Here is a 13,334-nt window from a genome sequence, read left to right as displayed (position 1 = left end):
TCAGGACAGAGTATTTTAATAAAGTGTAATAATAAACAGTAACGATGGTTGGGGTGTTTTTATTGGTCCTGATGAAGGTGAACAGGTCTGATGTCATTGGGTGTGATGTCATCAGGTGTGATGTCATCAACTGATGTTGAGTCAACAGAAGAGCAGGAGGAGGAGCAGTGACTCAGCCTCAGTCCCAGCTGCTCGGGCTGAGCTCCACCCTGTGAGCTCAGACTCAGCTGGTGTGTTGAACAGGATGAAGTCGCTGCAGCTCCTTCTTCTCGTGAGGTTCCTAGTCGTCATGGTTACAGCTCAGCAGGTGGACCTACCTGTCACCTACTCTGTAAGTGTCACCTGATAACACACCTGAGATACTGAGGTACTTTTACATTGAAAAACATCAGAGAGCTTCATAGTTAACATCATTAACTAACAACAGGTTTTAATGTTGAGGATGGAAATTCATTCACAAGAGTATGTACCTCAACTTTACTGCAGTACCTCAACTTTACTGCAGTACCTCAACTTTACTGCTTTACCTCAACTTTACTGCAGTACCTCAGCTTTACTGCTTTACCTCAACTTTACTGCAGTACCTCAACTTTACTGCAGTACCTCAACTTTACTGCTTTACCTCAACTTTACTGCAGTACCTCAGCTTTACTGCTTTACCTCAACTTTACTGCAGTACCTCAGCTTTACTGCAGTACCTCAACTTTACTGCAGTACCTCAGCTTTACTGCAGTACCTCAACTTTACTGCGTTACCTCAGCTTTACTGCAGTACCTCAACTTTACTGCAGTACCTCAGCTTTACTGCAGTACCTCAACTTTACTGCAGTACCTCAACTTTACTGCTTTACCTCAGCTTTACTGCAGTACCTCAACTTTACTGCAGTACCTCAGCTTTACTGAAGTACCTCAACTTTGCTGCAGTACCTCAACTTTACTGCTTTACCTCAGCTTTACTGCAGTACCTCAACTTTACTGCAGTACCTCAACTTTACTGCAGTACCTCAATTTTACTGCTTTACCTCAACTTTACTGCAGTACCTCAGCTTTACTGCTTTACCTCAACTTTACTGCAGTACCTCAACTTTACTGCAGTACCTCAACTTTACTGCTTTACCTCAACTTTACTGCAGTACCTCAGCTTTACTGCTTTACCTCAACTTTACTGCAGTACCTCAGCTTTACTGCAGTACCTCAACTTTACTGCAGTACCTCAGCTTTACTGCTGTACCTCAACTTTACTGCTTTACCTCAGCTTTACTGCAGTACCTCAACTTTACTGCAGTACCTCAGCTTTACTGCAGTACCTCAACTTTACTGCAGTACCTCAACTTTACTGCTTTACCTCAGCTTTACTGCAGTACCTCAACTTTACTGCAGTACCTCAGTTTTACTGCAGTACCTCAACTTTACTGCTTTACCTCAGCTTTACTGCAGTACCTCAACTTTACTGCAGTACCTCAGCTTTACTGAAGTACCTCAACTTTGCTGCAGTACCTCAACTTTACTGCTTTACCTCAGCTTTACTGCAGTACCTCAACTTTACTGCAGTACCTCAATTTTACTGCTTTACCTCAACTTTACTGCAGTACCTCAGCTTTACTGCTTTACCTCAACTTTACTGCAGTACCTCAACTTTACTGCAGTACCTCAACTTTACTGCTTTACCTCAACTTTACTGCAGTACCTCAGCTTTACTGCTTTACCTCAACTTTACTGCAGTACCTCAGCTTTACTGCAGTACCTCAACTTTACTGCAGTACCTCAGCTTTACTGCTGTACCTCAACTTTACTGCTTTACCTCAGCTTTACTGCAGTACCTCAACTTTACTGCAGTACCTCAGCTTTACTGCAGTACCTCAACTTTACTGCAGTACCTCAACTTTACTGCTTTACCTCAGCTTTACTGCAGTACCTCAACTTTACTGCAGTACCTCAGCTTTACTGCAGTACCTCAATTTACTGCAGTACCTCAACTTTACTGCAGTACCTCAGCTTTACTGCAGTACCTCAACTTTACTGCTTTACCTCAGCTTTACTGCAGTACCTCAACTTTACTGCAGTACCTCAGCTTTACTGAAGTACCTCAACTTTGCTGCAGTACCTCAACTTTACTGCTTTACCTCAGCTTTACTGCAGTACCTCAACTTTACTGCAGTACCTCAATTTTACTGCTTTACCTCAACTTTACTGCAGTACCTCAGCTTTACTGCTTTACCTCAACTTTACTGCAGTACCTCAACTTTACTGCAGTACCTCAACTTTACTGCTTTACCTCAACTTTACTGCAGTACCTCAGCTTTACTGCTTTACCTCAACTTTACTGCAGTACCTCAGCTTTACTGCAGTACCTCAACTTTACTGCAGTACCTCAGCTTTACTGCTGTACCTCAACTTTACTGCTTTACCTCAGCTTTACTGCAGTACCTCAACTTTACTGCAGTACCTCAGCTTTACTGCAGTACCTCAACTTTACTGCAGTACCTCAACTTTACTGCTTTACCTCAGCTTTACTGCAGTACCTCAACTTTACTGCAGTACCTCAATTTACTGTGTGTGTATGTGTGTGTGTGTAGAGTTAAAATGTATGTGTGTTTAATATATTCAAAGTGTGATATTTGATGTGTCTGTCACAGTGCATCTCTACCTCATGTGTTTGATCAATAATGAATCGATCTATAACCAATCGATCAATAAGGTGTTATTGTCTGACAGTGTACAGAGGGCTACAAGTTCAACGTGGCAGAGCAGGAATGTAAAGGTGAGTGACATCCTGCAGTGTCATCACATTTCAACACTGATCACTGATAATAGATCAATAATCAATCAAATATCAGACTGTGATGTCATCAGACAGAAGTGTTTTTACATGTTTGATAAACAATAGTGAATGATGTTGAATGTTGGTAAAAGGTAAACGTTTATTAAATATTGTCAAAATGTAATATATTACACATTATTCATTAGCTTCAGTTTAAAGTAATACATTACTGTCTGCGTGCAGTAATATTACTCATTACACTACTCTGTAGAACAGTTCAACAGCCTGGATTCAAATAACGGACCGGTCCTGGACTCAGGGATGAGCAGGCTGATTGATTATGAGACAGAAGCCAGTAGTTTCAATAGTCTTCTCGGTCATATGAATCAAACAGACCTATGGCTTCCATAAGGTAGACAACAATGTCGAGACAGACATCTGATCTTGTTATGTGAGACCACAGAACCAGGACTGCATGGCGTGATTCAAGAATATAAAGTAAGTACACACGAAGGATCAGGCTTCACCATTCAGCCCATTTCAGTCACACAGAGACTGAACACAGAATCTGTCAGCTCTGCTGCATTAAACACACACAGCCTTTATTAATATGTGATGTTGGTGCGGACAGGTTCTTCAAGAAACAACAATAAACTCCTCGCTTCGGTCGGTAACGAGGATTGTAAGACATTATGTGAATGTAATATCTAGCTACCTATCCATCTATCCATCCTTCCCTTAATATTATTAAAAGTTGTTGGACTACATTTCCCAGACATCAACGAGTGTGAGACGATGCCAGATGCCTGTAAAGGTGGAATGGGTTGCATCAACCTCTATGGTGGCTACTTCTGTCTGCCGCAGAGCGCCCAGATCATCATCACCGACAGAGACGAGGAGCCCGCCACCACACAACCCCCCCCTCTGCACCTCGCCCCCCTCCTCGCAGTGCCCGCTCACCATGGCAACCGCCAGACCCCCAGCAACCAGGCCAGGCTGATCTCTGCCCAGTGTCCAATCGGATTCATTGCAGACAGGTTCAACTACTGCACAGGTAACAAACAGGAGAGCAGGTGAGCTCCAATCAGAGAGCCCAGATTCACCAGGTGAGGGTCACCTGACCTACTCAGCAAATCAGACACACTAAGCTCAAACTTACTCGTTGATCAACTACACCGCAGTTTAAGAGTAGAGAAACTACCATTACTTTAACTTTAGTTACCAGGTGCTGGTAAAAATGACAGAAACATTCATACGCGCAACTGAACAACTAACATACATACACACAAAGTTTTATATTGATTATTATTAATTATTGATTGATTATTAAATGAAATAAACCTGAAACTTTCATGTCAGCATTTACAAAGGTGGAGATGAAATACTGTCTGTGTGTCTTCTGGAAACTGGTGTCCCTAAAGGCTCAGTATCAGGACCGGTTCTGTTTTCACTATACACTAGATCTCTAGACTCTGCAGTCACATCACATGGATTCTCTGACCACTGTTATGCTGAACCTCCAACACTTATGTTGTGACGCATCTCTGCTTGGACAGCTGCTCATCACCTCAAACTCAACCTAAGTAAACCTGAACTCCTCTTCATCCCGGGACAGACTGTCCTCACATGGACCTGTCAGTCACTGTCCAGGACATCACGGTATCACCTTCATCGACAGTGAGGAACCTGGGTGTAGTCCTTGACTGCCCTGCACCCCCAACATCACTGCTGTGGCCCGATCCTGCAGATTTGTCCTCTACATCATCTGCAGGATCCGATCTTTCCTCACAGAGGACGCGGCGCAGCTCCTGTACATGTCGTGGTTTCGTTCTTGTGACAAATGTTCTTAATGTAAGCATGTTAATATCCTAAACGATGTCTATCTGTCTGTCTGTCGTTTTCCAGATGTGGATGAGTGCCTGCTGTTCTCGGGCATCTGTCAGTGGCAGTGTGTGAACCAGCCCGGCTCTTTCCGTTGCGTCTGTCCTGAAGGTTACCAGCTGCAGGGACCACGTCTGTGCCAAGGTACAGTGAGTTCACCTCAGTGAGAGTTAAGCTGCTGAAGCGTTCAGGGACGATCAGAAGTGAGATTAAAGAGTGAACGACTGCCAGCAGCTCGGTAAACACTTACTCTTACATCAGCTGCTGCAGGTGGATTTGAAGTCTTCCTGAATTATTTTCACAGCTTTAAAGAAATCCTCGTCGTCCTGCAGCAGAATTGAGCTGGAGTGACCCTGTTTGTCCTGGTTCTGTTCACAGATATTAATGAGTGTGAAGCAGGATCAAACTGCCATGATGACCAGGTGTGTTGGAACTACTTTGGAGGTTACCGCTGCTATCCCAGAAACCCCTGCCACGAGCCCTATGTCCCGTCTGGAGAGAGGTGAGACTTACCTGGGCTCCTTCACACACCTCTGCTCTGCTTCAGTAGAACTACAGTACCCATGAGTCTCAACAGAGGCTCATAACAGCTATATTAGTCCATCACCTATGACATCTGAAAAGCCAGAGACACCACAGAACAAGCAGAGGCGCCATAGAACCATCAGACACCATAGAACCATCAGAGACGCCACAGTAACATTGTCAGTCACTGTTGTTGTGTCCTCAGTCGCTGCAGCTGTCAGTCTCTGAGCGCGTGCAGAGGACTTCCTCCCACCATCGTCTATAAGTACATGAGCATCACGTCGGGGCGCTCAGTTCCAGCAGACATCTTCCAGATTCAGGCCACCAGCGTCCTCCCAAACATGCACAACACCTTCAGGATTAAAGCGGGGAATGAGGGGGGGCAGTTCTTCCTCAGGGTGAGTCAGATGCTTCACTCAGTAGAATCTCATCACAGCTCCTGTGACTGAATCTTCGCTCATCTTATGTGAGGTGGTTAGTTCTGATCTCATCCAATCACATTCAATCGATCACATTGTCTGTTCTTGCAGTGTAATCTCAACTCAATCTACATACATTCTGTCTTTCCTTCAATCTGAATGAATCTGTGAACTAAATCTCCTGTTTTCATGCAACCTCTGATCTCATGGATTTTAGATGGATGACTGCTTTAATCTGAACTAAAACAGTAATTATTGATTGTTCTTGTTGCAGCAGTCCAGTAACGTGAGCGGCATGCTGGTGATGACACGTCCTCTGGCTGGTCCCAGAGAGCACATCCTGGACCTGGAGATGGTGACGCAGAACTCGGCACTTAGTTATCAGTCCACCTCTGTGCTTCGCCTCACCGTCATCGTTGGACCTTACGCCTTCTAAAAGCTCCAGTTTTACATCTGTCTGTTTCCAGGACACTTTGAAAGACCGAAGCACTGAAATCTTTCATTCAGTGGAAGTTCAAGTCTCTCTGATGTCCAACCTTTAAAAACTCTTTTCCTTTCTGCTGTTGTTATGTAAGCTGCAGCGGCCGGGAGACATGGAGACGCCTCATTTACTGGTGATGATTCACCAGGACGACGTCCAGCCAGTATCCAGTTCTGCAGGGACGTCACACATCACTGTGTCCCCCTTCTTCGCCCTCTTGCTCCTCCTGCTCCTCTCAGTCCAGCGCCTTCATGTGTCATCAGTAGAGAAGCTCGCGACTTTTCTACAAGTAGAGTACAGACTGTGGGTTAAAGTACTCAATGTGGGTCAAGGTACAGATCTGTGTGTTAGTTACACTGACATTTAGCACTTTCACTCTTTCTAAAAACACTTATGGTCTTTAAATGCAGTACCTGTGCCTGTAATTAAGTTGTTTTACTGAAATAAAACATCTGAATTCTTCAAGAAATTGTTTGGACAAAACTCTAAACAGCTGCATCCTGTGATGTAATGATACACTGCTGGTTACCAGGCAACACAACATTGTATGTGTGTGTGTGTGTGTGTGTGTGTGTGTGTGTGTGTGTGTGGGGCGCGGGGGGGGGTGTCTGACATCATTCACACAGAGCTTGTAGTCACAAACATCCAGTTTAAAAAAAAAAAAAAAATCAACAGTTAATCTGTGACAATCTGATTGATGATCAATAACGACTGGTGTCATCATACTGAACTCATCAGGAACATTCGCTTCCTGTTCACACAGATACAAACAGAACATTTGATAAATCAAACTGAACACTGACGTGGAACCAAAACAACTTTATTTACAAGAACAAACCTGAGTGAGTTTTTTCACCTCAGTCAACTTAAGAGACTAAAACTGTTTAAAAAAAAAAAAATAACAAAAAAAATATCAGGAAGTAAAAGGGGCGGGGCTCTGGTGTGACATCATCCAGGTAACATCAGATCAGATCGGCCACTGCAGAGAGGAAACAGGAACATGTCAGTGTGGCAGCAGCCAATCACAGCTGAACTGCCTGGATAACATCTGCTAGCTACTTAATGTATGTTAGCTCACATGTGCTAATCAGTTAGCCAGTTAGCTCATCAGATCAGCTGTGAGCCGCTCTCTGCCCGACTGCTTTCTGTGTGTCAGGGATTTGTTTGTTTGTTTTTTAAACTCAAAACCAACAATTTGTCTCATCTGCTGTGACATCAGAGGAGGAAGTAACACTAAGCCTCACTCTGATTGGCTCTATCTGTAGTAGATGCAAGCATGTGATTGGTCGACTCGTACCGTTCATTGGCATCTCATCGATCTGGGTGGAGTAGTACTGCTCAATGTCCCGCAGGATTCTGATGTCATCGTTCTTCACAAAGTTGATGGCCACGCCCTTACGACCATAACGACCAGACCGACCAATCCTGGAGGAGGTCAGAGGTCACATCAGATCATTACCGACAACAGCAGGAAGCACTACACCCATTTGTTTTATTAGCTCAGTCCGCAGTGAGACACCCCCTGCTGGACGTAAACAGCACCTGCTGCACCAGTTTTACTGACCACGCCCCAATACATCTTGGCCCTTCCAGTACAAATCAAAAGGCAATCTATCATTTGAACATTACGGTCATGTTTCCTTCTTAACTGAGATGTGTGAATAGAGTAGAAGAATGTGTTGACACAACAGGCAGTCTGAGGATTAGTTTGTATGAATGGATACAGACCTGTGGATGTAGAGCTCTCTGTTGTTGGGCAGGTCATAGTTGATGATCAGCGAAACTTGAGGAACGTCTAAACCTCGAGCCCAAACATCCGTCGAGATCAACACACGACTGAAACCAATAAAACACACATGAACCAACACAACAAATCACTTAGGACTCAGGTCCTGGTTCAGGTGCTAGCCTGGTTGGTCTTCTGGTTTACCTGGCTCCTGATCTGAATTCCTTCATAATGGACTCTCTCTCTTTCTGAGGCATGTCTCCGTGCATCGAAGACACCGTGAAGTTGGCCTCCCTCATCTTCTCTGTCAGCCAGTCCACCTGAAAACACACAAACCTTTCAGTATAAAGCAGGCCTACCATAAACCATGTGTGTGTGTGTGTGTGTGTGTACACATCTGACCTTCCTCTTGGTATTGCAGAAGATGACAGCCTGTGTGATGGTCAGAGTGTCATACAAATCACACAGAGTGTCAAACTTCCACTCCTCTCTCTCCACGGCAACGAAGAACTGCTTTATCCCCTCCAGAGTCAGCTCATCACTGAGGGCAAGAGACATCGAGAGAGAGAGAGAGAGAGAGACAGAGACAGAGACAGAGAGAGAGAGGTTCAGTTTTAAAACATTAAGATGCTCAAGATGTTTTGTGTTCTTCTTGACTGTTGTCTGGACGTTGTGCGAGTGTTGTCTGGACTGACCGTTTGACCAAGATGCGGATGGGGTCAGTCATGAACTTGTTGGTCATCTCCAGTATCTCATGAGGCAGTGTGGCACTGATCAGAACCACCTGAGTGGCTGGAGGCAGGTAACGGTACACATCGTAGATCTGCTCCTTAAAACCTGAACACAGACACAACCATTAGCCAGCAGACCGACAACAACAAACAGAATCCTGCATCAAACCAATCGCCTGATTTAAGGCCCCTCTGTACCAAACTCCATTCATATTTCAACATATTTTAGACATACTGCAAACCAACAAACCTGTGTGACAGAGACAGGCCGTCATTTCGTTCAGTTTGTGTTCACAGTGTTTTGTCCACACAGTGGCTATGCCTCCACAGAGATGTTGGACAGTAACATTACAGATTTATCAAGCACTGTCCATCTGTAGGTGAAACACCTGCACATGCTCAGTCTCACCTTTATTGAGCATCTCGTCAGCTTCATCCAGAACCAACATCTTGATGGCTCGTGTCCTCAGACTCCTGCGACGAATCATATCTGCAGGAAGACAACAGACAAACCAGCATCAGCTTCCAATTAAATGCCTGAGTCAAAAGCTGACCAATCAGCAGTCAGAGCAGTGACGGTCTAAAATGGACGATTGATTTCCATGAAATCGGCTTAGCAGTCAGCTCCATCCAATATTGGATTTCATTATTTTAGAAACATCTACAGCCAAAATTATCAAGAACAAAGTTCTGATTAAAAATAACATGAAGAGTTCAGAGTGACGTTTAGAACAAGAGCAGAACAAAGTTCACTGATCCACAATTCATGTGTCTCATTGTGACTAATGAAAATAATCTGATGATCTGTGGCGCACTGACAACAATGGAGTGGTTAGTGATTTGTTGTGCAGTGTGTGTGTGTGTGTGTGTGTGTGTGTGTGTGTCATCTCCTGCTGCTGGGGTGTGTAAACCCACCAAACACTCGTCCTGGCGTCCCCGCCACCACATGTTGGCCGTAGTCCAGCTTCCTGATGTCCTCACCCACATTGGTGCCTCCGATGCAGGCATGACACTGGACGTTCATGTAGTCTCCCAGAGCCAGCAGCACCTGCACACAAAGGGGACAAACAGCCAGTCAGAGCACAGAACATTTCCTCACTCATCACAGATGTTTGGCTGAGTGTGATGGTGTGGGCGGGGCTACCTTCTGAATCTGTCCAGCCAGCTCTCTGGTTGGAGCAAGGATCAGGGCCTGCGTCTCCCTCACCTGCAGACAGGAAACACAATGATGTCATCACAGTCTGTTCACCCACTGATTGTTGACATGTTTATGATTTATCAACAAAGTCCTGAATGTTCCCCTGACCTGGATGTCGAGACACTGCAGCACCGACACACAGAAGGTGGCTGTCTTCCCTGTTCCAGACTGAGACCTGTATACAACAGAAACCAGCTGTTAGAGGACATCACAGGTCATATAGAGACAGACAGTCATGAGACCAGCTGTTAGAGGACATCACAGGTCATATAGAGACAGGGGTCTTACTGGGCGATGACATCTCTGCCTTTGATGATCTGTTTGATGGCTCTCTGCTGGATGGCAGACGGCTTCTCAAAACCTGAAATGGAAAACAAACATCTGGTAACAGCTGGACTGTCTGGAACACAGAGGTCATGATGTTCAATCTCCCAGGGTGTGTTAAGTCCAGGTGATTAAAGGCAGGAACACACCGGCCCAAACGTTGGACATCTGAAATGTTTGGGAAGACTTGGACGAGTTCGAGAACAAATCTGTTAAGCTGTGTTGGAAGCTTTTGGAACCGTGTGGACGGTGTCTGGTCAGATTCAACTTGCAAAGTCTGAGGATGTCAGCAGTCAGAGGACCACAACAAACCACTTAGAGATGACACAGAGTTACAAACTACATTTTGTCATTGCACTGCATCTTTTTTTATATTTCTAAATATTTCCATAATGATCTTTCAAGTAATGCCAAGTACTGTATTCCACAAACGTCTCCTCAGGTCAAATGAATACTGAGCCAACACTGTGTGCGCTTTGTTTTTCCTAATCTGATAACCTATCGTCTCCACTCAGTTCCATCATTTCCTGTTTTCATGTTTTGGAGTACTGGCACGAGACCAGCGCCACCCGCTGTTAGGGACAAACCTCTGTGTAATTCACACAGAAAGCCGGTGCTGCGGCTCCTAAGGAGGCGTGACAGTCTGCGTCATGATGATGATGTCTGTGTTTTCAAAGTGTTTCCCAGGTGTCCTCCTGTCAATCTAAATGTGTCGACAGTTTATAATCATATGGATGCTGTTATAATGTATAGTGATAGAGATCCTGACCCACTGAACATCCTGGAAAAGACAAAATTATGTTTGTTAAACTGGAGGCTGTCTGACTCCCTCACTCATGGGGACGGAGGCTGTTTTCCTGGGAAGGTTCACTGAAGTCGGAGGGCTGACGGTCGTGTTATTTTCATCATAAACACTCTGTGAGTTAAAGTTTTTTTTTGCCAGTGGCAGATGCTGTTTTTCGGGCAGAAATGGGACAAAGAGTTTGTAGGATGGTCGGTCAGACAGATAGGTGGACAGACACTTCTCCACGTGCAGCTGTGGCATTTTCTTTCCTCATTTAAGTTGCCAAAGACAGTTACAACATTACTACAAGTGTGTCTGACAGGTGTTTCAACAACACTTAACGTCCGAAATGTCAACCATAAAGTAAATAAATGATATGACTGATAATAATGAAAATAATTCACTGACGATCAAATACCACCACCAAACTACATTCAAATTTTGGTCAATTTAACGTATTTGGTCTGTTCTACTTTCCAAAGCAGACCAGTATCAGAACGACATGAATCACACTGCACAGTGTAGTCACCACCTCGGCTCTTCTCCGGTGTGAACAGTCACTCGCTACCGGTAATAACAAACAATACGGTGGAGCTGTTCGCCGCCAGCAACAAGACAACTACAGACCAGAGTTCAGACCAGCACACTCTGGTTTGTCTCTACTCGTCTGCTACCGACCAGCAGACAGACTCTAGCCGTGTTTTACTTCACACACACACAATAACATCACAAACATTTCGGCGGTAAACTGCGCAGCAACCGGAGCTGAAACGGCTCATGTGGATGCTGAAATGCCAACATGTCGTTAAACATTCAAATAACAAAATACAGCTTTTAAAGTAATGATCCACATTTACAATTACATTAACCTTCGATAATTATCAAAATACTCATTTATTAACTCGAATACTTAATAAAACGCGGCGATGAACACAACGTTAGCTTTAGCATCATGAGCTAGCTCTCCCCCCGAGGCCGCGCAGATCCCCGGCCTACCGTAAGCGTAGATGCCGCGGAGCAAGTCCTCCCGGAGTCCCATAGTGTCGAAGGTGGGGGTGACATCCACTTCCTCGCTGGTCTCAAACTCCACCTTGGTCATGTCCTCCTCTCTCAGGAGCCTCTTCCTGCTCGTCGCCCCAGCAGCAGCCATCTTTCTCTGAGGGTTTAATTGAACTAAAACTCACCGAGAATCCGGTAAAACTCCAGCTAACTGCTAACTGCTAACACGGGGAAAGAAAGACCACGGCACGTGTCGCGCAAATGACGTCGTCTCGATGCGCCGGGTGCATGACGTAACATCCGTGAATGTACGTCACATCCATGAAGAACACGGACTCTGAAGTATTTATGAATAGATAACTAATAAACGTTATAAAGCAGTAAAAAGTCAGACGCGTGATGGTTAATTTAGTTAAGAGAAACGACAATCTTAATTTAAACTGAACTGTTCATTCACAGGGTGAAACATTCCACTGTGGCTGGATGGAAGTAAGGCAATAATTAATCATAAATAATAAATCATAAATCATAATTAGCCCATCTCTCTATCCTGATGTCACTTTCTGTAAATCTTTGCATCCCTGTGTTAATGTAATCTTGTTTCTCGTGCTTCTCTCTGTGTTCATAACAGTTCTGGAAACAACGGGCCTGCAGGGGACGGTCGAGCCCAGCAGGCCAGAAACAAGTGGGACCATTTAAAGAACAAGAATAAAGTACCTGCAGGTTTGACTGATGATGTGGAAACTAAATTATATTTGTTTTACACATGCAAGTTAATAAATAATTTGCTGAAAATTGCTGATGTGATCGATTTCCACTGCTAATATCCAGGGACAGCAGAGGGTCAGCGGGAGGCCCAGAGCTGCTACTGGTCCTGGTTTGTCCTGAGGTGTTAGGACAGGTCGGGAGTTTGTTCCACCACTGAGGCTCCAGAACAGAGAAGAGTCGTGACTAGATTATAAACGAGGCGCTGCAGTGTTCTGAATACACTGCAGTGGTTTAGTCTCAGAGGCTGAGAGTCCAGCCAAGAGGGAGTTACTGAAGTCCAGGAGGGAGATGACCAGAGCTTGGACCAGGAGTTGTGCTGCCTCTTTTGTGAGGAAAGACCAGATCCTGCAGATGCTGTAGAGGACAAATCTGCAGGATCAGGCCACAGCCGTGATGTTAGGGGTGCAGGACAGTTGAGGATTATGCCCAGGTTCCTCACTGTCGATGAAGGCGATACTGTGACGTCCTGGACAGTGACTGACAGGTCCATGTGAGGACAGTCTGTCCCAGGATGAAGAGGAGTTCGGGTTTACTCAGGTTGAGTTTGAGGTGATGAGCAGCTGTCCAAGCAGAGATGCTGCAGACATTCAGAGATGAGCGTTACAACGCGGCTGTTGGAGGAGGATGAGGGGAAAGAGAGGAACAGTTGGTGTCGTCAGCAGAACAGTGGTCAGAGAATCCATGAGATGTGACTGCAGAGCCCAGTGATCTAGTGTGCAGTGAACACAGAACTGGTCC

At 45.0% G+C, this 13,334-nt stretch overlaps 2 protein-coding genes across 3 annotated transcripts; one reads left to right on the top strand and one right to left on the bottom strand.

Moving 5' to 3' along the window:
• The first annotated feature begins 67 nt into the window (after positions 1-67).
• si:ch73-173h19.3 (uncharacterized protein LOC563864 homolog) lies at positions 68-6,529 on the top strand. Of its 2 annotated transcripts, none has more exons than XM_037104270.1 (7): positions 68-331; positions 2,715-2,760; positions 3,536-3,814; positions 4,666-4,785; positions 5,020-5,143; positions 5,372-5,564; positions 5,863-6,529. In XM_037104270.1, exons 1-7 carry the CDS (start codon positions 134-136, stop codon positions 6,019-6,021), a joined length of 1,119 nt encoding a protein of 372 aa, XP_036960165.1. In that variant the 5' UTR covers positions 68-133; the 3' UTR covers positions 6,022-6,529. The 2 variants fall into 2 exon arrangements, with proteins under 2 accessions (XP_036960165.1, XP_036960155.1); XM_037104260.1 differs by having other exon boundaries at positions 5,860-6,529.
• A 341-nt stretch (positions 6,530-6,870) lies between these two features.
• On the bottom strand, positions 6,871-12,116 carry eif4a3 (eukaryotic translation initiation factor 4A3). Its single transcript, XM_037123398.1, has 12 exons — positions 11,826-12,116; positions 10,010-10,082; positions 9,830-9,896; positions 9,668-9,730; positions 9,439-9,571; positions 8,933-9,013; positions 8,488-8,629; positions 8,195-8,333; positions 7,997-8,112; positions 7,795-7,902; positions 7,364-7,491; positions 6,871-7,045 (listed from the first exon to the last, which is right to left on the bottom strand). The coding sequence occupies exons 1-12, from the start codon at positions 11,977-11,979 to the stop codon at positions 7,029-7,031; spliced, it is 1,221 nt and encodes a 406-aa protein (XP_036979293.1). The 5' UTR covers positions 11,980-12,116; the 3' UTR covers positions 6,871-7,028.
• Positions 12,117-13,334: the final 1,218 nt, after the last annotated feature.

The sequence above is a fragment of the Acanthopagrus latus genome, chromosome 1 (assembly GCF_904848185.1).
Source record: "Acanthopagrus latus isolate v.2019 chromosome 1, fAcaLat1.1, whole genome shotgun sequence".
In the NCBI taxonomy this organism is placed as follows: domain Eukaryota; kingdom Metazoa; phylum Chordata; class Actinopteri; order Spariformes; family Sparidae; genus Acanthopagrus; species Acanthopagrus latus.
Note: the sequence above shows the minus strand (reverse complement) of the source record. Positions and strands in the feature narration are given on the sequence as shown.